Raw genomic sequence first — 26,319 nt, forward strand, 5'->3', positions numbered from 1 at the left:
TTTGTGAAAAGTGTTCACCATAGGTGATATGGTGTTTTTGTCTTATGATTTTTCTGGGCAAATTTTTTCAAAAGCATAGTGATTGTCTCGTTTCACCCACATACTTGTTACTGGGGCATTTACTGGATTAGATGAGGTACACCACAAGTGATAGGCATGTGTAGGACTCATGGATCTTGAAAAGTGTGTTGCAAGGGAGGGGGTGCATTGATCATCACAGCAGTGGCAGTATGTCTATAGGTTTTGCATCTGTTGTTATGGCAGGGTCAGGTGCAGCTTTGAGTTGGTGTGTCCTGGTCTGTGATGAGTTTGCTTTTGATGATGAACTTGGTGAGTCTGGGGGGTTGTTTGAAGACCAGAAGAGGGAGTTCAGGAAAGATTTTTTTCAGGATGTGGTCCCCATAAAGTATGTGTTGTCATTGTTTAATGATACCCTGTATGGGTTCCAGAGTGATGTGGTTGATGACTACTAGGACGTATAGTTGGAGGGTATTTTTTTTTTTTCCTGTATTGAAGTAGGTTCTCTTGAGGTACTTGGGTGACCCATTCCATGATGTGATCTACTTCTCTGGTGCAGTCTCTTTGTTTGGTGAAGGTGAAGGTGAAGTTTTTGAGTGTGTTAAGGTGTATATCCTGGACTTCCTCTTCCGAGCATATGCTGTGGCATCTGAGTGCCTGGCAGTAGGCAACAGATTTCTTGGTGTGTTTGGGGTGGTTGCTGGATCTGTGAAGGTAAGTGTGGTGATCCATGGGTTTCTCATATGTAGTTGTTTATAGGGTTCCATTATTGAAGCTGATCATGATGTCCAGGAAGTTGATGGTGTGGGAGGGTTCTACAGAGAATTTGATTGATGGGTGATGGTTGAAGTTGTGGTGGAAATCTATGAGGGAGTTTAGGTCATCCATCCAGAGGATGAAATCATAATCAATATATCTCAGGTATATCACTGCTTTTATGGTGCACTTGGCCAGAAATTATTCCTCAAGATCACTCACATACATATTGGGGAGCCATCCTAGTACCTATGGCTGCTCCCATGATTTGGACAAAGTGTTTGTTGTTGAATGTGAAATTGTTATGGGTGAGGATGAAATGGATGAGTTTGGCGATGTGTTTGGGTTGGATATTTAAGCATTGTCCATTGTCATATAGATATTTGAAGCAGGCAAGCAGTGCCATCATTGTGAGGGATGTTGATGTAGAGGCAGGTGACAATATCCATCGTGATAAAGATGGTGCTCTCAGGAAGGTTGTTAGTTGCAGAGTTTCTGGAGGAAGTTGACCCCTTGTGTGGTGAACGGTTTGATGATGGTTTCTATGAGTCCTGATATTCACAGAAACCATTATCAAACCACTCACCACACAAAGTGCCAGCTTCCTCCAGGACAATCATACATTTCTTATCAAAGATTAAGATTTAAGGATAATGGAAACTGAAAAAAGAACAGGAGTACTTGTGGCATCTTAGAGACTAACAAATTTATCTCTAAGGGGCCACAAGTACTCCTGTTCTTTTTGCGGATACAGACTAACATGGCTGCTACTCTGGAACTGAAAAGTTATACATAAAATAAAATCATAACATGCTTTCTAGAGATTAAACTTCATTTAGCAGGCTAACAGTTTATCTACAGAAGGTTACCTCACCCCAAATGTCTTTTGCAGCATTTCAACCAAGCCTAACTGAGATCCTGTTTTCATGAATGTAAATTCATTGTCCATTTAATTCCTCGAGTGCAGGATAAAGGGATGTCTCCTTGCCTTCTTCTTCAATCCCCAGAGGTCACAGTCTTTGTGCATGGCCAGGGTAACCTCCCTGGTTTGTTTTTGCCTCTGTGCTCCTTTCCTGTTGACTCCTTATGTAAATAAGGCTTCCATTGTGTTGGGATACAATGCTTAATCTACCTGGCAGACATCCTTTGTGTGACTCAAAACTCGTTCGTCAGCTCTGCCGTGGACACAGATTTTAAAACATATATTCAGTACACGTACACATCTCCTTAAATATCACCCACACTAATCATTGTGAGATGTCTGAGACCTCACATGACATCGTTGATGGATAAATACTACACCATCAATGTGTGAGGCCAGGTCTACACGATGAGATAAAATCGATTTTAGATACGCAATTTCAGCTACGAGAATAGCGTAGCTGAAATCGAATATCTAAAATCGATTTACTCACCCATCTTCACCGCGCAGGATCGATGTCCGCGGCTCGCCATGTCGAATCCGGAACTCCGTTCGTCTTGGTGGAGTTCCGGAATCGATCTAAGCGCGCTCTGGGATCGATATATCGCGTCTAGATGCTGCCAATGATGCTGGTTTTGATGCCCTATTCATCTCCTGCTCCAGTACCCATCTCCATGCCTATGCGAGGAATACCCACTGCTTCTCAATTCACCAAGTGATCACCCTCCTCACATTGAAGTCCCTCCTCAAAGCCTCACTTCTTCAGCAATGCCCCCAAAGAGGAGAGCCAAACCACCTAGCGAAAAACCTTCTGACTTGCAGTGTGTCCTGAATTCTCCGCTTCCATTAGATAGTAAGCTTTCTGGGGCAGGGACTATCTTCCTTCCGCACCTTGTGTAGCACCAACCACATTACCACTGCTTTACAAGTAACAACACAGAATGTAGGTACTGCTGGCATACAACCCTAGGAACTCTCTTTTATTTTCAATTATCTGTCCTCTTGTTCAGATCACTCCCTGTGGAGAAATACTGCTCCTCTTCTCTGTTCATTTGTTATAACAGAGTGTTCACAGGAAATAGAGCATTGATACATCAGGGAATGTCAGTGACCCCATCTGTTAAAATACAGACCTGTCTCTTGGCTTACTTTTAACAACTGCAGCTGCTAATTATTTTGGGGGGGGGGCGTAGGAAGGGGAATAAAGGTCAAACATACATCCCTTTTCTTATGTCCTTTATTTTTATATGTAATACTAATACAAAATAATTTGTACAAAGGCTAAAGTAGGTATTGCATAGAAGGAACATGGGTGTGAATGTAACCTGGATGGAATGGCACATTAGGTTCTAATAGCTACCACACATACAAATGTTCTGGGTCTGCAAGTGTATTTCTGGTATAAAAATATCTCCATGTTTCACACAAGAGCTAAGTGACGAAGCCAACAAATTAAGTTTAAAAGGAAATTATTTCAGGACACTAATTGTGCCTTACTGCATTCTGCTTCCCTCCAATTCCCTTTTACACACAGACCACATTGCCAGAAATATATTTGTTGGGAAAATGTCCTTTTTCTCCTTGCCATCTTTATTCCAATAAATCACAGCATCTTTGATGCAATACAAATGATATGCTTAGTTTGTCTAAATGTATGGTATCAAAAATACTGAGCGGATGAGTTACATTACACTCCACTTGTGGCTTTCAAATGCACTTTTCGGCATATTATTCTACTACAGATACATTGTCGGAACTCAGTCACTCAGTGCAACATGCACAAGATAAAACTCTAAAGGCAATTGACGTTCACTTGAGTATAACTGTGACTTGGTTTTAATACTTACTATTCAACCTACCAATGGACAAAGAGTGCACTTTATTTACACCAGCACTATCACAGCTATCAATGTTGGGCAATGTTATCAATTTGATATTTGGTTTGAGGTGCTAAAGGCACCTACATTTCTATTTGGTGTATCATCTTCAGTTCCTCAGCCCCCTCCTCTCTCCTCTTTAACACAGCCATGACTAGGAGGCTGTCCATCATTTAGGTAACTAATTTTTCAGTGATTTCCAAGATCCACCTACCCTTGCAACACTTTGTAACACTGAGACGGACACTCAAAATTAAGGACTCATCCACCCCTCATGAGTCACGTGGTTTATGGGCAGCCCCTAACAGTGAAGCACTGATCCTCTCCCTTCCCTCCCTATCCAAGACTCTATTACAAGTATTTCCCTCAGCTTCCCACAATTTTGCCCTACCCCTGGAAAACACCCTTCCGCAGTCAATTCCCTGCCTTTGTCCCTCCCAGTCTTCCCATGTCTAACTCCATGAAGGTTCAAACTCTTATTCTGACAGTATTCATTCCAGGACAACCCTTCCTTCCCAGTTTGACAGTCAAAACAACTGGCATTGGGGAAGCAAATCAAGTGGGTATCTGGTGCTGGGGTACCTGTTCCAGACAATAGCCTCAACCTGTTCCTGATTCCCCAGTACCAGAAACTCTGCACAGCCTCCCAGCACTACAGCCCCCTAAGGTATGTCTAAACTACAATGAAAAACCCACAGCTGGCCTGTGCCAGGCAACTCAGGCTCAGGCTGAGGGGCTGCTTCATTACAGCGTGCACTTCTGGGCTCGGGCTGGAGTCTGGACTCTCGGACCTGAGGGTCCCAGAGCTTGAGCCCAGAAGTGCACATTGCAATGAAGTAGCCCCATAGCCCGAGCCATGCAATCCCGAGTCAGCTGGCACAGGCCATGGGCAGGTGTCTAGTTGCTGTGTAGACATACCCTTAGTAACCCCACAAACCTTAAAATCCGGCATTTCTAAACGTGGAACTGGTTAAGTAGCTAAGGGTAAAAGCCGAGATCAGCAATAAAGCAAAGATCAGAATTCAGTGTGTGTGGACGTGGAACTGTAAACCTGGCCAATTGTGCATGTACGCTAGCACACAAAAGTGAACACAGGCTCCTGAAAGTATGGTACCAAAACGCATTTCCTTGACTACATAAGAAATTATTGGAGAGTGAATTATTTTTTAATTCTCTTACAGTGATGTCAACTACAGTAGAATGGACTAAACACCTTTAAGCACCTCTGGTTTGTCTGTTAAGCCAACCTTTTAACAATGAATTCTTACTGTTTCCAGGAGACTGTCCTCACAGACAATGTATATTGGGCCAAATGAGTATCCCTGCACCATGAATACTTTGGGGTCGGCAACCTTCGGCATGCAGCCCACCAAGGAAATCTGCTAGCAGGCCGTAAGACAATTTGTTTACGTTGACTGTGCGCAGGCACAGCCCCCCGCAGCTCCCAGTGGCTGGGTTCGCTGTTTCCGGTCAATGGGAGCTGCGGGAAGCAGTGGCCAGTACATCCCCCGCCACATTCTTTTGTATGTAACTCCAGTCACTAAGTAAAATTCTGGAGAAAGGTTACCCAAGACCCCCAACAAGTCCTCCAGAAAAACACAGAATTTAATTTCCTGATACTTGCGAAATAGAAGGTGGGGGGAAAACAGGGGGAACACCCCCTGCCGCCAACAAAAGAACATCAAAAAGTATTTGCCCCTTCTTTATAAAAGCAAAAGAGGGGTCTAAGCCCAGGCCCCCTTTCTTCCCCAAACATACCCCTTGGCAGGTTACTTATTTTTAACCTTTCTGACTGCCTTAGTATACAACAGTTTGGAGCCATTTCTTGTCAAGTGAAACATGAAGCGATCAGAAATCTCATCAATGGTCACTTTCTTTAAATTTGCTCCCAATAGCTGCTTTGAGAGCTCCTGTAGCAATTACTTTAAGCATGTAATTTCAGGACACTTACTCTGCTACAGTCAAAAGTTAAAGATTTGGCAACGCCATGCCAGAAAACTGTCTGACTTAACTTTTAGAAGTATTTTGTTTCATTCTCCTGAGGCTTGGAGTCTGAGGTCCTATTGGGATCCAGGAAGTGGGCGGGCTTAAAGGACCTCCCGCCAGCCTAAGGGGAGGATCCACAGGACCTGGAAGCCAAATGATTCCAGGGGACAACTAATGAGATAACAGGGACAAGAGTGAGGTCAACTGGGCACCATCAACTGCCCTTGAAGTCAATGAAATTAAGAATGCGCAGCAACTCACAACTTAGCACTCTGCAAGATCAGACCTGTAGTGCTGAATTCTCTGAACCTTAGCCACTTACCCTCAGTCCTATGAGCTTCCTATTTCCCCTAGACAATGAGTCCCTGTTATATTTGGCTAATGGTTTTCTGCAGTAGCCACTGTAATTAACTGTGGAAATAAAATGCACTCTGGCCTTGTTTCTTAATTAGGAATACAGGTAAACATAAAGGGCCAGACTGAGGAAAATAGCCCTGGTTTCTGGACATTATGCACCCAGGATTTGAAAGCCACATGCTTGGAAGTGTAAGCAGTTACCTGTCATAAAGAAAAAGCCCTTTTCCCTCTTAACAGTTCTGACACTGCTACTGAATTAAATATGGACACGCTCTACTGCTACAAGTCTTATCCGCCTCTCTGAAATTCAAAAATGTATCAATCAGATTTTAAGCTCCTCTACAGTTTAGGCTTATATATAAAAATCTGAGTGCAAAAAGCACAACAAAATATCATGTATGCAAAATTCTAAAATGACACTTTAAAAAGCAACAAAACTTTGATACAGTTGAACTGAGCTTCAATGATATATATATATATGCATATATAAATACAAATCAACATTTGTATACACTTAAAATACTTTTACTCAGTATCAGTTTTTATTTAAAAACATGCTAAAAATGTGTAGTTAAATAATCAAAGCAATGTTTTGGAAAAATGCACAGACAGCCATCCACCAATGCAAGCAAAAAAGTGCATTTTTAAACAAAATTGATATCCCTTTCACTAAACAGTCAAAGGACAATTAGTATCTTCTCTGATATATACCAACAAATACAAACTAATGATTTTTTTATGTCTGGCTTTTGTCATGTTAAGAACAGTATTGCTGCTTCTTTTCAAAACACAGGTTTTCCCATTATATGGTTTGATATTCAGCTACTGTACTATAATGCTAATTGTTTACTTAATTTGCTTAATTCCCTTTCCATAGTCAGCTAAAGCGAGACTTGACAATACTGTTTGTGTAATTACCTCTGTTAATACTGTACTTAAAATGCAAAAAGAATTCATGAAAAAAAAGAATTTTCAATATCTATCTTGCTATCAGTCATAAAACATAACTGAGCATTCTACAAAAAATAAGTTTTAAGGGAAGGCAAAATAGCTTTAGTTTTCCACTATGTATTTTGCCTTCACGGTTACTTGTATAAATGCATTTTGCTTTCATTTTTCTTTTTTTACAAAAACCAACCACAGATTAAAATGTAAGATTTCAACAGGTACCACTGTGCGTCTTCAGAAGGATTAGCATCCTGGTCTTGCTTATTTTTCCACCCTTCTATGTTTGTCTGAGTGAGAAAACATTGGTATTTTACAAGAGAAAGCAAAATAACCCTACCATAAAAGATAAAGAAGTAGAACTACGGATTAAAGATAGACATTTTTTAAAATGCAAAAATTCAAAACTTGTCATTTTTTTGGAAACTTTGGAGACTATCTTACACATAGCAGCAAATATGCTCAGTGCCAGAGCTCCCATTCTTAATACAGAATGTCTCAAACAGAGCTCAGGCACACATGGTCCCAATTTTTGTTACAATTAAAGTAAACGAGGTTTTGTCTGTATTTTCCCCCTCCTCGTTCCTCAAGTCTTTAAAAGGAAATATGAATGAAGCAGCAGTCACCATATGGCCAGTGGAAGAATAACTAAAGGGTGGGTATACGCAACCAAACAGAAAGGACGGATTGTATTATCCTGCACCAATAATATGTGCATTAGACCCAACTTTTTCAACCCTGAGGGCCTCAAGTTAGGAACCTAATTCTACCATTCTAGGCATGTAAATATGTGGCCTGATTTTCAAAGAACCTGAGCCCCTGCAGTGCCACTGACTTCTATGCAACCTGTAGGTAAGAGCTCAACCACTCTGAAAGTTATCTAAAGAAGTGTCCTGCCTAGATATCAATTTAGATGCCTATTGGTAGGCAGCCAAGTTTGAAAATGGTGGACTAGATTCTCAGGGCCTGATTGTCACTTACATTAATGCCCCTTTACATCACTCTATGTAAAGGGGCTTTAAAGTTGGCATAAAGTACATTTACACTCACTTCAAGGCCCCTTTACGCTGCCACAGAGGTGTAAAGGTGCTTCAGGTAAATGAGAATAAGGACCTCAAATCTGTAAGCATCACTGCACTACTTTGATAGCAGATGATAAACATCTGTCCACTTCGACAGCTACCTGGGCCCAGCAGGTAATAAATTAGCTTTAAAATGTATTTTAAAATTACCACTAAGTTTTATAGTAAACGTCTGACTAAAATAAAACCAGAGTGTCCACAAAATGACTGAAGTTTCATTTTCATTCATACTTTCCTTCGTGAAGCAGCAAAATGTAAGAAAGACCTCTGCCAAAAAACCCAATAACAAAACAAGTCAAGCAGGGGCCACTATGAAAGAAGCAGCATTCAAACTAGAGAGGAATATGTTCAAGTTTTCTAGCAGGAATGTCGGTAGAAATGTGTGTTGTAATGAGTTCTGAACTACCACGTAGTACGTCTGACTTGGAAAACAGAAGACAAAAGTCAACACTGTATGTGCAAAGACACAAACAGGTTCTGAGCACCTATCTGAGCAACTGATTTCAGAGTGAAAACGTAAATCACGCCTTTCCCACTCTCTTGGGACATATGGCACACCATTCCCCCACTTGCCTTTAACCAGCTTTATACCTCCGGGGTTGTTCAAAAGCTACCTCGTCAGCCTGGCAAAACTGCAACCATTGTCAAGTAAACGCCTTTCAGGAAAACCGACAATGAACCGATTGTGCTCCCCTTATGATGTACAGCACCGTGCACGATAAGCCATCCCATTGAAATCAATGGGACTACTTAGAAAGTAAACTACTACTCAGTGGGCCAGAGAGTAAGCCCCTTCCTGGTGCTAGTGAGCAGTTACTCACCTGATACACTTACTCACACTGAATAGTATCATGCTGAAAGTAGTCCCATTCAATGGGCCTACCTGAGGAGTAAGGTGCTACTCATTGTGGATAAAGGCATCACAATCTAGCCCATCGAGAGTAAGGGGTTCACCATTGAGCCCAGTGAGAGTAAGGGCAACCCAATCTGGCCCTAAAGTACTGAACCATCTGATTGAAAGGACTGTCATCAATATAGTAAGGGTACAAACCCACGGTAGCTCAGAAGATGCAGTTAAATGTAACCTCCCTAGGGACTTTAGAACAGTCATGTCTTTTTTATCATTAGTTTAAAAGGTGGAAATAATGTGTCCTTCAAAGATCGCACAGTGGTTCCTAGATTAAAATATGACAGATGTAAAACAAAACAGTAAGAAGTTACAAATCAGGCTACTAAATTCTAAGCGATCTCTATAATAAAAAAGTATACAGCATAAGGTACAAAAAGCTGCAAGTGAGCAGCTCTGATTCCTAGGGCTCTCAGTCTGAGTGGCTTTCCCAAGTCTTCCAGTATGTCAGACATGAACAGTTTGAGACTTATCAGAAGACTTCAAAAAATTCTCTCTAGAAGTTAAACACACATCTGTCACGTTATCCTTGCATGTCTAACGACAATTAGTAGAGCAAAGCATTTTCTTAAATAAAGTTAGGGAAAAGTTTAATAGATCTATGTATTAGTGTAGAAAACTGAGTTGTTTTTATTATTTTTCCTTTTCTTCTTTGGCAAATAAATGGCAAATGCAAAACAGAAACTAAAAAGTAAGTCAAGTAGCAAGTTGTGCTAGTAATCAGTCAAGTAATGACGACGTAGATTGATCGGTGGGATGAATGCCTTCAGCAGAGCAAAGCTTGATTTTTCTTTTCAGTTGTTTTGCTTTGTTTTTAATGGCAAGACAGAAGTGTAGATGCAGTTAACATTTTGAAGATTTAGGCATCATATTTTTTACCAGTCCTATGAATCTGCTGGAAGAGTGTCATGGAGAAGGCCATGCCAAGTATCTGAAAGAAAGCAAATATTATGGGCTAGCTATAGTGACACCTTCAAAACTGTGCTGATGGTATTTTATCTGAGAATGCCTGAATTTTCTGACACCCAACACTAATATAATTCCTCCAGCCAAGACTTTCAGCAGTGATTAGTGATTTTGGGTGCCCAGCATCAGACCCTTAAAGAGGCCTGGCATTCAGAGGGCAGGTGATCAAAATTTGCTGAAAATATCTCTTCCTTTAAGGTGCCTCAAGCTGGGTTTCTATAAATCACCATCACTTTTGAACATCTTGTCCTAGAGGTGTGCCGTGTTGCAAGTTAGCATCAGAAAATCAAAAGAACAGCAAGAAAATCACCTGAGGCCAACATACAACAAATACAGTTGTACAGTAAGAGAGACAGTTATTAGGCCTAGTCCCTTTTTTAAACTGCAAAAAGAAAACATCAAGCCTGACTCATTTTTTAATTGGAGCCTGTTTGGTCGCTTCTGAATTACTCTTTTTCCATATGACTGACAGGTACAGGGGTTGTCATAAAAAGTCCATATTTGCAACAGATTACACAGTTACCAAAGGGTCGAGTACTGCAAATCATACAGTGGGTTTGCACACAGGGTAGCTGATGATCAAATTTGGCCTAAAGTTATATCCTATAAAGTGTAAGGGAAAGAACGTGGCATCTCAGATAGCACGTTGTGGTTTAAATGAGGGTAATTGCCGGTTTGATCTAAGTGTCAACCACTGCAGTAGTGATAATGCAACAAAACACTGAACTTCCATCTAGAACACTTCAACTCCACTACCTGTTCTTATTTGTGAAGACTAGGAAAGCTGGCCTATCTGATGGGGTTGTGAGGCTTTGTTCCTTGATATCTGAGGTTACTCTAGGCATTTCCCACCTGAAGTCACAAAATATTGCGACCCTCCTTGGATCTCTAGCAAGGTGCTCAAAGCTTTCGATAGCTCTGATAACACCTAACCATTGTAAGTGTCATGAAAGAAACTGAAATAGTTTCCAAAATCATCTTTGTCACACCAGGTGCCATGAAGGTACAAAACTGCTGGCCTTTTAAAAGCATGTCTCTCATTCTTCAGTTACCAGACACAGGGGCGGCTCTAGACATTTCGCCGCCCCCAAGCATGGCGGCATACCGCAGGGGGCACTCTGCCGGTCGCCGGCCCAGCGGCTCCAGTGGACCTCCCGCAGGCGTGCCTGCGGAGGGTCGGGTCTGCGCTGCTCCCGCGGCTTCTGTGGAGCCGCGGGACCAGCGGACCCTCCGCAGGCACGCCTGCGGGAGGTCCACTGGAGCCATGGGACCAGCAGACCCTCCGAAGGCATGCTGCCAAAGGCACCCTGCCTGCTGCCCTCCTGGCAACTGGTAGAGCGCACCCCACAGCCTGCCACTCCAAGGACGTGCTTGGCGTGCTGGGGCCTGGAGCCACATCTGACCAGATAATAGGGTAGAGCAGGCAGCTTGTTGCTTTTTCCCAAAGCACAGAAGTTACCCTAAAAACCTACCGAAGTTAATGGAGAGTTTGCTCTTTTTTGCAGGTCTTTTTTAAGCTAACCTGTACAACTCAATCACCGTAATTTCATTCTATATTCTATAACATGGTTTTATGGCTATAAAAAGCAGATTAATTCTCTAATTAAATTCTATAGAACTTTTCCCCTATGTGTTTAAATAAAATAAACATTTCTGAAGTATGCTAATTTCACAAGCGGCAGACATGAGTGAATCTCTATGGATGGCCACCATTGTGAATTCAGTGTTCTTCACTGCCGCTTACAAGTAAGCCTTGAATGTCAACGTGCACATAACTAGAACATCACTGGACATTATCGTTTTCAAAACAGAGACAAAGTAACCTGTCCTCATTTAGAGGCAGATAACCAGCCCCGTTTGGCTTAAAGTTTGGAAAAGAAATCTGAATTGCTAAGAAAATTAGGTCACTTAGAAACAGCTGGACCAATTTTGTCCTCAAAACATAGGAAAAATATTTTGTCCAAGTTTAAGATCAAATATGGGTAGTACCCAGCTATCCTGCCATCTAGGTCTTTTTATGGTGTCTTGAGTGCCAACTGGGTCAAAATTAGGAGGGCTGGAAACCAGAGTTAATCATGCAGTGTTGTCTTAACAGCACTAACAGTGGTGTTATAATAATTATTTTGCATCTGAAAGCACGAGTGCTGCCAGAGGAACAATTATAGCTATCCATGCCCTTTATGGCAGAGTCCATGAAAGGATGAAAAATGCCAGTTCTCACTATTCCCCAAAACCAAAATATGTAATTTGATTCAACAAAATGAAGAATTAGGGAATAGTTCCTGATTTCATTTAACAGGAAGGATAAATCCGCTGAAACTCCAGGGTCCAACAAAACTGTAAACTAAGTTCCAGATTCTAAGCTCTCAAATTCAAACAGGGACCTTGGCTACTTGGTGTAAGGGGCCAGGCAACACTTTTGGGCATGATAAAGATAACTACAATATAGTAAGTTAGGGGCTACATGTAAGAGTAGAGTATTATCAATACCTGCATTATGAGGATACACATCCCAACTGTCCCGAGAACATGCTTATTATCCTCAAACCACATTTTAACTTTCTCGTAACAACCCTGAAAGAGAAAAAAAATTCTAAGTCTTGCCCATTTCATGCGTGCACTTAAAAAAAAACAAATTAAACTGAGCAAGCATTACCGTTTTCCACACTAAATCAGTAGAATTCCGTCCACAGTCTTGGGAATTTTCCATACAGCATCGGTCAGGGACAACATTTGTCCCCAGGACAGGGAACCAGTCAGTATAATCAGTAACCCCACAGCAATGCATCTACAGGCAAAGTACAAAAAGGACCATAAACAGTCTTATCAACAAATGTTTTAAGAAGTGTTACTTCTCTTAACCCGCTGTTGGTTTCTTCACATATACACCTCATAATTTGCACTTAGATGCCACCTCTCACCTGGAGATCACAAAAAGCATAGACAAATATTTAATGCATCTCACAAATAGCCTTTTGTGGAAAATAAGTTTTATTATATCCATTTTGGAGACACAAACCAAGACATTGGAACCTGTGACCACTAAGCCAATGGCATACCTGGGAGTGGAAGCCAGTAGTCCTGAACTCTCATACCTCTGCTCTAATCACTAGAAAACACTCTGCCAACCAAAATCTCATCTGCAACCACTTTCACTTAAACCCAGAGTCTCTGCTACTTTCAGATCCCAGGTGGCATTTCAAGGTTTGTGATTGTACTCATAACAAACCTTTTCTTCCTTTATCTTTGTTATATAGATCATAACCTCCTCTAGTGGTATTTCTGTCACATAGCTAGTTCCAGTGGGTCGCATGAAGAACATCTTACTTTTGTACAGCACCTTTCATCCCAAAGAAAGGCTAAGGCACTTTATGAATGTAAAGTGATATACAAATATCTGACGGGTATCAAATCATGTACTTGCCAGTTATGGGAAGAGACAGAGAAAATATTGTTAACAAAATGATGTCCAGCTATTTTTTTTTAAATAAAGAAAACGTGTTACCTCTGCCTGAATGATATTCCATGCGTTCTTCAGCCCCACATTATTTTCTGTATTGTAAAGCTGAAGGCCTTCTTTCAAATCCTTCTTTGCATTCTCATTGACCTATTTCCCATCAAAACAAAACACAGCCAGCACTGGTTAAAGGGCAGTATCCCACAAGTAAACTTGTAAACATACACTACCTTTACCACCCTGGGATGTTCATTTTGATAGATAGCTCACCTGAACATCACTGAGCAGAATCCCCACCTTTAGACCCAAACTCCATTTCACTTTACAATGCGAGGTGTCTGCTGTGGATGCCAACTGCCTTTGAAGGAGTTTTCCTCCTTGCCCAATTCTGGATTTAGTATTGATTGAGTTCTTTTGAAGTATGGATGTGTAACAGAAAAGTACAGAGAGGAACCAAGCAGCCTCCTCTCTGCTAATGGCTGAACGCATGTTGGGGTAATAATTTGCCATTTTTTTTCCATTTAAAAAAATGTATGGGGGTGGGGGGATGAAGCAGGTGATAGACAACATGGGCCACCTCCATAGACATGTGTTATATAATCACATGCAACATGCATGCTGTGCGCACACATATAAGAACAACATTATGCTTCCCTTCACTGTAGATTTAAACTCAAGTTATTACTCGAGTGTTGCCTCTATCTTGAGGGCCATCTACACACAAAACCCAATAACTCAAATGTGGTGGCATTTTTCACTCGAGTTGGCTGGTCCACGGGGCCGGGAGGGGGAATAGGCTACAGCAGGCATTAGTACAACTTGTCAGCTACTAACACAGTCGTTCTGTGCTGCAAATCCAAACACTCTGTGAAGCTTGTGTGTTACTTTGCAGTGTGACTGCTCTCCCTCAAGCTAGCCTAACTCAAGAGGAGTTAACTCAAGCACAGGCAAGTTGAGTTAAATCTGCAGTGAAGTTAGACACAACCATGTCCAACTACAAATTTCAACATTCTTTCCTACCAAGAATCAGAGTCTGACCTATTTCATTTGTTAAGGTCATAAAACCCAAGGGTCCCAGCCTCATAATTTGTGCCTTTTAGCTGTACATCTTAAAAAGTGTTTCATAATCATCAATAAACAAATCAGCATACGAAGCCATGGGAGAGAGGGAAATATCATCCCCATTCTACAGATAGGGTATATGAGGCACAGAGAAGTTAAGGCCAAGATTTTCAAATGTGTCCATGAATTTCAGGGGCCAAAGTTTATGGGTGTCCAACTTGACTCCCTTACAACCTGATTTTCAGGGATGCTGAGCACCAGAAGCTCCCACTGTCTTCAAGCAGAGCTTTGAATGCCCAGCACCTCTGAAAAAAAGGAAGTCTCAAGATTTATATCCAAATAAGTGCACAGCTTTGAAAACATAGATCCAAACAACTGGCCCATAATTTCAGAGGGAGACAGTGACTGAGCTGAAATTAAAACACATGAGTCCCAAACTACAATGGTCAAATACGCAACAAAACCCATTTCATCCTGATTTCATTAAATTTAGAAAGGCTATGTCTGTCCTGCAATCATGGGATGTGAGTGGATCTTGATTAGACATACCCAAGCTAGCTTTCACCTTGCTAGCTAGGATACTGGAGCAATGAACCAAACTTCACTGAAAGGGTTCTGAATCTTTCTGAAGACCTTGTGCATCAAAGTAGGCTCAGGTTCCAAAGTCAGGCCAAATGTTCCTGCCCCACAGGACTCCATCTACAATTTATCAGATGCTAGCTTGTGCTTGAGAACTTCCAATCTCTCATGTCTTCTAGGCCAGCCAGTAACCCCCTCCCAGTTTCTTCAAGAGATGACTGGCTGGCTTGTTACAGTTAGGCTCTAGAAGGCAGCCAGATGATCCGCTCCATGCTATCTTCTGCCATAGTATGAGGCCAGTAAGGAAGATCTGCTCCTCTGAATACCCAGGATGTCCTTAAGGAGCAAGGTGCCTGCCTGTCGCCCACTCAACAATAGTAATGTATCTGAAAAGGTTTCAGCATGCCCTGGCACTGCAATGCACACTCACCCCATTCTGGCTAGGCAGAATGCGGCATGCTAGCAAGGAATCTGGGGATTATGGGGGTGAGAAAGGGGCTTGTCTTTCCACTTCCCCTGCCTGTGAAGATAGAAGATGGTGAGAATGTGAGAGCTGGCCTGAAGAAGCCACTGGGGAGGTTATCCAGCCACTCTCTGAGGACATTGGCGATGAAGGGGGAGGGCTGCAAGAAATTAAACTTCACAAGGAGACAGCAAAAAGCTCAACTGTGGAGACTGCAGGCCTACGAGAGAGGGGCAAAATGGAGGTCCCAGCTTTTAGTTTCAGCTGGAAACTGCAAAACTCAACAGCTCTGCCTCAACCCACACAGAGAATCCGTCCACCTTAATCACTTATTACTGTCAGCCAACATGCGGAGGAGGCACACATAAAAATGAAGATCACAAGGTTAAAACAATTTCCACTGAGAAGAGTAAGAAGAATCTAAGCATCTTGGTTTAACAAAAGCAAACAAAAACCAGCTTAGCTGCCAGAACTGATAAATTAATCTACGGGGTATATTTGCTTACCTTGTCCATATAAACAAAGAACAAAATGAGTAATATCAGCTCTGCCAGGAGAATTATCAGCAAAATGATGAAAAACTAGAACAAAGAGAAACAACACATGTATACACACTTCCTGAATAAAGAACAAGTTCAAGCACGCTAGACAAGGGCTGGTGGCCTTGACAAACCAACTTTAAAACACAATTTCTCCAGTGCAATACAGACAGGGGGTGTGAAAGGAAACTCATGTGAAAATCATGATGGTTGACAGGACTGCTCTCAGCTATTTGCCCTACACAGAATTTTTTTATGCAGCGTATATTTCACATCATTTTCCCACTGATGAATTATCCCTTCCATAACCTAGCCATCCATCTGTTATCCATTTGGGTACCCACAGAATTCATCATTTCAAAGAACTTCATGAGCATTTTAAACATTACTTAGTGGGCAGATGATATTCAGTACATCGATATACATATGTACATATATTTTATAGTCTGTGATAGTTTGCAATTCAAATCCCAGGAACATATCCTATCCTTTACTCCCCTTACCTCTTCCCAACCTGAAGCAAAATTTACAAATTAGATTTCAAATTTAAAAGTATATTAATGATATTATTATTCTCCACAACTTCTGCACTATTGTCATTTTCCAAGCCTAAGCTTTCATTAGACAAGGGTCCAAGCCTAGCTGTTATTCTCCCCATTCCAAGTGTAAGGGCTGATCTACACTAAAGCTGTAAGTTGACCTAAGTTATGCTATTTCAGTTACAAAAGTTACTTAACTGAAGTCGAGGTGACTTAGGTCTATTTTCAGCGGTGTCTACACCACCCTGTGTCAGTGGGAGGCGCTCTCCCGCCAATTTACCTTCCGTCTCTCGGGGAGGTGGAGTACAGATATCGATGGGAGAGCGCAGTGTCGATTTAGCCAAAAGTATAGACAAGCCCTAAGTGTAAACCTGTCTGTAAGTGATGTTTGTGTAGGGTGACCAGATATCCCGATTTTATTGGGACGGTCCCAATATATGGGGCTTTTTCTTATATAGGCTTCTATTACCCCCCACCACCATCCCGATTTTTCACACTTGCTGTCTGGTCACCCTATCTTTATGTGACACTGGTTTCATTTCTTGACTATGCAGTTCACTGGAGCACAGACAGAAAAAGCAGACAATTCCAGCATATTCCTCAGTATGTTCAGCAAAGTGAACCCAGACACAAAACCTGCTGCCACAAAGATAAATTTCCCCTGGTGCAGGAACAAATTCCCAGCAGATAAGCTTTAACTGCATTTGACTATTTTTTTTTTTTTTTTTTTGCAAAAATTATATTTTTCAAATAAGGATCTCAGCACTTTTTAAATCTATGGTATGTCTACACTGGAATCAGTGTGACTGCAGCATGTGTAGACACACCTGAATTAGCTTTGATTTAGCTAGCTTGAATAATAATAGAAGTAAAGCCACAGCAGCCTCGGTATGTTCCTCAGCAGCTAGTCTATGCTGCTGCGGCTTCACTGATATTCTTATTTGAGCTAGCTAGATCAAAGCTAGCTCGGGTATGTCTACGTGGGCTGCACTCACACTTCTGATAGCAATGTAGACATACCCTACGGTGGATCTAAACATGCTCAGTCATGGGAACACACTTACTCACTCTGGGCTGGTCTACACTACAGGGGAAAATCGATCTTAGATATGCAACTTCAGCTACGTGAATAACGTAGCTGAAGTCGAAGTATCTAAAATCAAATTACTCACTGTCCTCACGGCACGGGATCAACGTCCGTGGCTCCCCCTGTCGATTCTGCAACTCCGCTCGGCTTGGTGGAGTTCCGGAATTGATATAAGCGTGTTCGGGGATCGATATATCACATCTAGATGAGACGCGATATATCGATCCCCGAGCAATCGATTGCTACCCGCCGATATGACGGGTAGTGAAGACGTAGCCTCTGATTGCTTCCCAAAGTGTGAGCTCCAGTATTTGTTACTACTTTTAATGACCAACAGAGGTCTCATATGCACCAGCAGACCAGACACATCCAGGGTTTTAAGGGCAGTTTGGACTACAGGGCTGTGAAGGCACTCCTGTACAGATGCTGTGGGCACGAAGTAAGAGGTTTCTAGTTTGTGTTAACAAAGTCCTCTTCAAACAAGACTACAGTAACGTGAAGTAGGAACATTTTAGCTTGCGCCCACAGCGTTCACACAGAGTAGTTATAACGCAGCACTTTAGTGCACGTGACTATTCATGTCCCATTGTCCAAATGGCGGGACAGTGTAGACAAGCCCTTAATCCCTTTGTTATTACCTTCTGAGGCAATTTCAAAACAAAGAGACAATGGTAAATGGTTTTTAGCAATACATTTAGATTTTGCGTTTTACAAATGAATTCTAATATGAAAAGAAAAATATTTTCATGTTTTTTTTTAATTTTAGCAGAGAGGATTTGTTTAAAAAGGAAACATTTCTCTACACCATCAGAAACACAAACAGCAGCACTGCGGCTAACTGTATGGGACTTAGAGAGTAAAATTAACCAGTCTGTTTTCTCTGCCCAAGCTGAATGAAACACAAAAAATAAAGAAACAGCATAAACAGAGAAAAGTAAATTATATCTGCACGTTTCCCCCAATTTTAATAACCTGAAGTGATGTTAAGAACATAGGTAGATTTTATTAAAGAACTTTTTTATTTTAATAAAAAAATTTCACATTTATATGATAACATCACTGCCCCCTTGGACTTAGTAACCCCTAAATGGCTTGGAACCTGGCTTTCTCCTCACATGAAGATACTGGACTTCCAACCAGCAGAGGCAACTAAGCTGGAGTCCTACGGAGTCTAGAATTCACTTGCCAGTTTAGGCCAACCAAGAGTCCAGAATAATTAACCTACATGGCCCAGTGGAGTTCAGAAGTGTTAACTTTTGAGGCACAGTGTTTTTCCTTGGCCTTTGATAAGGGGAAGGGGAAAGACTGATGGTAGATTATTGGAGTAGTTTTCATTAATGCTTCCAGGACAATTCTTCTAATGTTGAAATTTCTGAATGAATGGCTTGCCTGGCAGTTGTTTTGTGCTTAACTGTACACTGAGGATTGTTCCTGGTTTGTATTTCATGTTTAATTTATTGCAGTACCTAGACAGGGGGAAATGTTTATAAAAATAAATAAATATAGTGACATATTTGAATTAAACCAAGCAGTGGTATTATTCCACTATATAACTATCACTACACAATTCCAGAGGAGGAGGATTTTTAAATTACCCTATAGAGTTTAATAGAGAATACGTGCTACAGAATTACATACATTGTTTTTAAAAGTCAATAGAAACATTATTCCCCAATACATTCTTTCCCATACATGTCACTTTTAAAGTAAGCAGTGAAGTAGGGGTGTGTATCCCTGGTAAAAATCTTCAAGTCAGAGAGTCACAGATTCCAAGGCCAGAACGGACCACTGTGATACAGGAGATCAGGCTAGATGATAACACAGGCCACAGACTTTCCTCAGAAATATTTCTGTTTGTTCTAGAGCATATATTTTAGAATTTAAAAACTGCCAGTGATGGAGAATGCACCAAAACTCTTGGTAAATTGTTCCAGTGGTTAATAACCCACATTTAAAACTGACACTTTATTTCCAGTACAGGGGACTTACACTTAAAAGGAGGCACTTGTTTTCCTTGATAGCACCCAGACACCCCAAAAAGCCAGTCACCATGATGATTGTACCAATGGCAATGACAAGGTTGGCAGCCGAAAACGATGGAAAGCTGGGAGAAAACGTGGCGAAGTTTCCTTGTGACACCGATAGCCATATTCCCACGCCCAACAGTCCACAGCCACATAACTGCAAAGAGAGAGAAAGGCAGAAGCCAACATTAAAAAAGGGGCATATTTCAGTTTCCAAACGGAAAAGTAGTTTGTGGGTTTTAAACTAGTTAAGTGATCAGCCGTACCACTTAATTGCTTGGTGCTAAAAGAATGTGAAATTCAATTTCTTACCTGCAGAACTGCCTTACCCTAGGTGACCACTCAAAACAAACATACAGCAGGGTTCTCGCTCACTCTTTTTAAGAATTAAAGAGCCAATCCCACCATTGTCCCTGCAATGGGGCTCCAGACAGTGGAAGAAGGTGTAGTTTTGATGCACAAGGGGAAGAACAGAATTTGAGGGAATGATATAGGGATGCACATACCCTCTGCTCATGTATGGATCCCCATTCAATGGGGGCTCCCGTGTGGCAGCACACAAGGAATGGAGTCTGTGCATCCACACCCTATCTTTATTCCCATGAGCTGGAGAGGAAAGGTCTCAGAGGCAACTGCAATCATCATCATTCCCTGCCCTGAGGGAAGGATTTCTTCCCTACCCTTCTGCCCCAGCGCTTGGTCATACTATTCAGGCTGGATCTAGGATTTGGCCTGTGTGACCTCATTGCTACCCCATCGTGTTTATGAGGCAAAAATCAGATTCCTAAATGGATGACCTATGAGGTCAAAATCCTATTAATCTGTCCCAGTGAAGGACTCTGACTATTGCCAAGGAAAATACAAGGTTAATAAGTAAATACAAAATTAATAAGCCTTTGGTTTTCATTCTTAACAATTTTGCATCAGGTTCAGGAAATGTGTCACTCCACCCCCATTGTGTGTGTCAGGGGACAGCAGCCAACTCCAAATGTTCAGGAAGCTCATGGTGTCACAAGTTATTTTAGCACAGATTCAAAATGGCTGTCCCTGCATCCTGGTACCAAATGTCTACCTGTGAAAATGTGGGACGCCCAAACAAAATGGTAATACTGTATTTGCAGGCAGTTTTCTGCAGAACTTCATGCAGCTAGCTCTCACTGACATTAAAGTTAAATTTCCCATTGACTTCAGTGGGAGCAGGACTGAAGAGAACCCCAAACTAGAAGCACTGTGCAGTTATCAAACCATGACAATTGTAGGAAGGAGAAACCACAAAGCATTAATTCCAGTGATGCGCTAGCACTTGCTGCTGTTTATCTGTCAGCTACAGCAACACACCAGAGCACTTTTCAGCAATTACCCAAGTTCAGCCTCATCCGGTGTCCAGCCTCATTGCCCACGTGCATCCTGCACTGGGCAACAGCTGGCACTCAGACTGGGACTCTGAACTAAGCTTGGGCTCAGTCCTGCAAAGTGCTGAGCATTCCGGCCCTGATCCAGCACAGCAGAAAAGAACATGCTTCACTTTAGCCATGCGAACAGACCCATTGATTTCAATGGCATGAGCTATGTGCTCGAAGTTAAACGTGTATAAGTGCTTTTGCTGGATAAGGAGCCTAGGCTCAGCTGGAAGTTGCTCTTTGTGCATCTGCCACCTTACTGACTGCAGGAAAGTAACTCCTGAAATAACAAACGTTCGGGGTTTCAGAGGAGCCCTGTTTTGACCTCTTCTGATGAGAGAAAATGCCGTTCATAGGGAGGAGCAGAACACAAGCCAGAGAGAGAAAACCTTTTGCTCAGCTGGAATAACTGTTTCAAGATATGCTGAGGGTCTGCAGGGGACTATTTAGAAAGGTCCTCAGGTCTCAGCATGCTCTCCCCTTTTATCGACTTCACACATGTTTCACATTTAAACACAGAAGTTCATGAGGAAAATCACTTAATTCAAGGTAAAGCTACATTTGCAGTCTGAATCCACGGAATTGCTGGCGCTCAAATATCTTAGTGATTAATGTAGTATAAACACACTAGACAAAGTAAAGTAGTTTAAATATTGAAACCCATCTAACCACCTGATTTTCTAAATCTATTCGTACGTATTACCCTTAAGATGGCTATAACTTAACGAGATGAGAGAAAAATAGGGTTATTTAATGTATTATTACTAGACGTATGGGTATTTTTCGCTGGTTTTCTCACTTTGTCTTCTGTGTGTGTTTGACCACACTTCATATGTAGTCAGGTTCCACTGTTCTGCTGATGATCAGTTGCACATCTCATCTTACGCACCAGCACAATATCATCCCTCTCATGCACTGCTGTGGTGGGTGGAGTGTATCCTAACACATACTTTTCTCCCAGCTCTGCATACATGGGGCCTGTCGGTAACGCCAGCAGCAAGTATTAAACAAACCAGTGATGAAGAGTCAGTTGACCATTGTGTGCACAGAAAGGAAGAGAATGGGAGGAAGAATGGGCCCAAGCAAGTTTGGTGGTGTTGCTGCTGTCCCTCACTTCTTTAGGACTCTTCTAAACATCAGCAGGGGAGCAGGAAAAAAATCATTTCAAATTAAAAATATTTTAGGACATATTGTTTTAAAGGGTGCTACATCAGAAAAATGCAGCTTTTTTAAATGAGTGTCCCTTTCAGAGATCTGAAAACATTTTAAACTCCTTACACTAGGTATGCACTGACTTTGTCAAGTGTGCTGCTGGCTTTTGCGTTCTGTTGTGATTTGGACTCATTGTATAAACGTCCACGGTAACTGTTTCCTAAAAAATAGTTTTGAAAATGCTTCATCACTCCCCTTTCCTGGCACAGCAGCATGGGAAATGCAAGCTCAGAGTATGAGAGAGAAGAGGGTAAAGTAAGGCACAAATTTCCTCCTCCCATACTGTGATAGGGCCGATAAAAATCACTAACTCCCTTCCAGTAAAGATCTCATCTGCTTTGTCCTTGAATCTCTGCAGCTGCTCCGATTGTTAGATGAGAACTACAACCACTTGTTCAGGCCGGGAGTCTGAAAGTTCACAGGGTGCAAAAGGCATTCAAGTTTTTAATTACAATGGGCATTTCTAAGATTTGGTGGGCCCATGTTATTGAAAAGAGATTTAGTGTAAACCAATAGTAACATGGGACCCAGTGGAAAGTACTGTCAATTATTTATTATGGAAAAGAACCAAATATTTAATTTTTAAATAGTAAACACTGAAGCTTTTCTTCAGGGGATTGAAATCAACATGAAAAGCAAGTGTGATGCTTGTTTGCAGTCACCACTGCAGGGCTCTCCTACTGCCTGTGTCTACACAGCCACATTCAGCACTAGGCTCCGAAATAGTCATTGTCATTAAACATTTAAAAATATTTCAGAGACTGGCAGAAAATTTAGGAGTCTTCAGCACAGAGAAGATCGCTAAATCCATGGAAACGGATACGGCTCCCATGGTGGACTGAAGAAGAGAGGAGAATGGGCTTTAGGACAAAACCTTATGGGAAGCCAACAGATTGGAGTAGAAGGAAGAATAAGCAGCCTTCAGAGGAGATGGCAGCAGTGGCAGGAAGTGAACAAGGAGAGCACAGAGTCATGGAAACTGCAAGCATGTAGGAAGGAGTCGGAGGAGAGGAAATCTAGGCAATGGAAGTGAAAGCACACTCACAGACCATACAGATGAAGGAGGAGAGGGACATAATACAGGATAGTAGCTGAAGAGTCACATGAGGCTGAGCGAAGGTTTGTTTCAAATCTGGGATAGAGGACTTGGCTACACTGGTGCTTTACAGCGCTGCAACCTTCTCGCTCAGGGGTGTGAAAAAAACACCCCCCTGAGCGCAGCAAGTTACAGCGCTGCAAAGCACCAGTGTAAACAGTGCCCCAGCGCTGGGAGTGCGGCTCCCAGGCTGTAAGCTAATCCCCATGGGGAGGTGGAGTACCTGCAGTGCTGGGAGAGCTCTCTCCCAGCGCTGGCGCCGCGACCACACTCGCACTTCAAAGCGCTGCCGCGGGAGCGCTCCTGTGGCAGCGCTTTGGAGTTTTGAGTGTAGCCAAGCCCATAGTGTCCTTGTAGATGAATGGAAAGGAGCAATTGGAAAGACGGGGGAGATGACAGGGGCATCGGACATACTGAAGGAGGATAGCTAGCAGGAGGGCATGAGATGAGGGACTAGGTAAACAGCAGATGACAAAGGAAGACATCAGAATCAGGCACGAGAGTAGAAGAGGAGAAGGATAGAGAGCAGAGAAGGAGGAATGACATTCCTGCCAGTTACATTTTTATTTTCAAAAAAACTAAGATCTTGGGCAGAGGTGAGTTCAGCAGTGGGGGCAGGTAGGCAGGGCCAGATTAATGCAGGGGCTGGGGGCTGCAGCCCGGGGCCCTGGGCTAAGGGGGGGATGCGGTCCCTGCCCCTGTCCCCAGCACCATCCCCAGGGGAGGCGACGCAGGCAGCGCATGGAGAAACACTGTCCCCTCTCCCTCCAGGGGCGTGTAGAGACGTGCCAGCAGCTGGCCACTTCTGAGAGTGGCGTGGGGCCACGGCATGCAGGCAGGCTGCCCCGAGCCCTGCTGCGCCACCGGCTGGGAGCTGCCTGTGGTAAACGCTTCCCAGCTGGAGCCTGCACCTCACATGCCCTCCTGCATCCCAAACCCCTGCCCCAAGTCAGAATCCCCTGCTGCACCAAACTCACTCCCAGAGCCCACAACCCTCACCCTCTCCTGCACTCCAAGACTCTGCCCCAGTCTGGAGCCCCCTCCTGCTATCAAACTCCCTCCCAGAAGAAACTAATATAACAGCTGTTCTAAGGTAAGAAGCAGGCTATTTTGAATTAACTATATTCTACATGTTTTAAAATTGAAATGTAACCGCAGAGCGGCTTTATGTTAATTAAAAGGAAAGTTTAATATAGCCTTAATAGCCTCGATGCCATAATTCTGATCAAGTCTTTTTCCTAATTTAAAACAAAATGTATACAGGGGCGCCACAAAATCTAATAGCCCTTGGCCCACAAGAGAGTTAATCCAGCCCTGAAGCTAGGAAGAGGGTTCCAGGAAAGGCTCAAAGATAAACAGTACATTTGTGTAGATGGGGTTGGAGGCAAGCAAATCAATATGGCAGGATAAGATCGTTGTTTAGAAAGGAAGACAACAGAGCTGAGAAAAGAGAGAACTAACTTAAAGAGCAGGCTGTCAGCAAAGTCACAAGACTGTTTCCAAAAGCATTCCAGAGGGGTGCAAAAATGGAGGTAGTTCTGAGAGGAGCAGGAGAACCAAGGCTGAGGCGCAAAGTGGTGGTCAGAGAGATACGACCTTCCAGCTGGGAAGACTGTGCATCCACTTCCACAAGAGGCAGACAATTGCCTCAGACACGCACAGTAATGAATGCTGAAAATCTGTAAGTCACCTGCTTTCAGGAACAAGAAAGCATCACCCACAACCCTACTATGAGCTATCTGTGCTGCCATTCGGCACATTACTATGGCAAAAAGAAACAGATGATATTTGAAATTTAGCGTTTGAAATAAAGACTCCAGAGACTAGTGAAATATCTGTACCATTTCAAGACAGGCCAACAGAATACACGATGGAAATGCAATTTGACTCAATTGCTGAATGGAAAGATTATGGAAGCATCCGGGAGAGGATTCCTCCATAGTGGAAAATACAAGAGTTGTGATATTAGACTAGACAACTGCTCCGTCTAAGCCTGGTATTCCCTCCTCTAGCAATGGCAAATACCTGATGCCTCAGAGAAAGAAAAACCAACTGGCCAGTTGTGCAATTTGTAAGTGTGGATAATTCCTTCCTGATCATGCCAGTGATCATGTTACACACCAAAGTTTGTGATCTTATTATGGGTCCCTCTGCTTGTAGCTTTACAGCTGTAAATGTTAGTAGCAGTGTTAAAATTAGCCAGCCTTTTTAAATCAACCATGTAGTTGTCCTGATGACCATGAGTGGCTGATTTCACAGGTTGACTAACCTGTATGTAAAGGATAATGTCCTTAAGTTTAGCTTGTTATTTCACAGCCTTTTTATTTCCCATCACGTATTGTGTTTGAATATGTTGTTATACACTCAATACCCAAAAAATGAAGTTGTAAAGTACACAAGAACATCAGATGACAGGAGTAATATTTAAAACCCAGTGCAAACCTACACTTTAATATAAGTATCTGGCTTGACTAAAAAGAGAAAGCAGACAGAAAGGCCAAAGACATTTTAGGATGAAATAAATGACACATCCCACAACAGCCACAAGGTGGCATATTCTGTACTGATTAGAAGTGCCTAGGTTTACTTTTAAGGAAACTAAACTTTATTTTTCTCTCTACAAAATGGCTCAGATTTTTGCTACCTTTTCAATTTTGCTATCATTAATTATCCTGCTGAAAATCCATATTCTTCATGCTGAAGATTTATGTTCTAGCCTTAGACCCTGGGCCAAATTCTGCTCTCAGTGCATTGGTGTAAATCCCACAAAACCAACTGACTTCAGATTTAAACCACTGTAATTGAGAGCAGAATCCAGCCATCTGAAACTACATATTTTGAGAATAAGATAGCTTCCTCCAAAACTTACACCTCTCAATCACACAGAGAGAGGGAGAAAAAAACGGAGAAGAGGAAAGGTTATGCTTTTATTTCTATTTACTATTGAGGATCCTATCCTCTTTCCTTTTCCACAACAGAATTACAGAAGAAGCAGCTGACCAAGGAGATATCTGAGCCATCAGCGATTATCTTCGAACACTCATG

General features: G+C 42.2%; 1 protein-coding gene across 3 annotated transcripts in view; it reads right to left on the bottom strand.

Annotated features, from left to right (window-relative positions):
• Positions 1 to 6,692: 6,692 nt before the first annotated feature.
• The window catches only part of TSPAN9 (tetraspanin 9), a 286,567-nt gene continuing 266,940 nt past the window's right edge, over positions 6,693 to 26,319 (bottom strand). For all 3 annotated transcript variants that reach the window (XM_075070859.1, XM_075070858.1, XM_075070854.1), the window contains 6 exons: positions 19,532 to 19,723; positions 15,884 to 15,958; positions 13,322 to 13,423; positions 12,473 to 12,604; positions 12,307 to 12,390; positions 6,693 to 9,781 (listed from right to left, as the gene is read on the bottom strand). In XM_075070859.1, coding sequence (XP_074926960.1) covers positions 9,710 to 9,781; positions 12,307 to 12,390; positions 12,473 to 12,604; positions 13,322 to 13,423; positions 15,884 to 15,958; positions 19,532 to 19,723 — 657 coding nt within the window. In that variant the 3' untranslated portion in view covers positions 6,693 to 9,709. The remainder of the gene's footprint in view (positions 9,782 to 12,306; positions 12,391 to 12,472; positions 12,605 to 13,321; positions 13,424 to 15,883; positions 15,959 to 19,531; positions 19,724 to 26,319) is intronic.

The sequence above is a fragment of the Chelonoidis abingdonii genome, chromosome 1 (genome assembly GCF_003597395.2).
Source record: "Chelonoidis abingdonii isolate Lonesome George chromosome 1, CheloAbing_2.0, whole genome shotgun sequence".
In the NCBI taxonomy this organism is placed as follows: domain Eukaryota; kingdom Metazoa; phylum Chordata; order Testudines; family Testudinidae; genus Chelonoidis; species Chelonoidis abingdonii.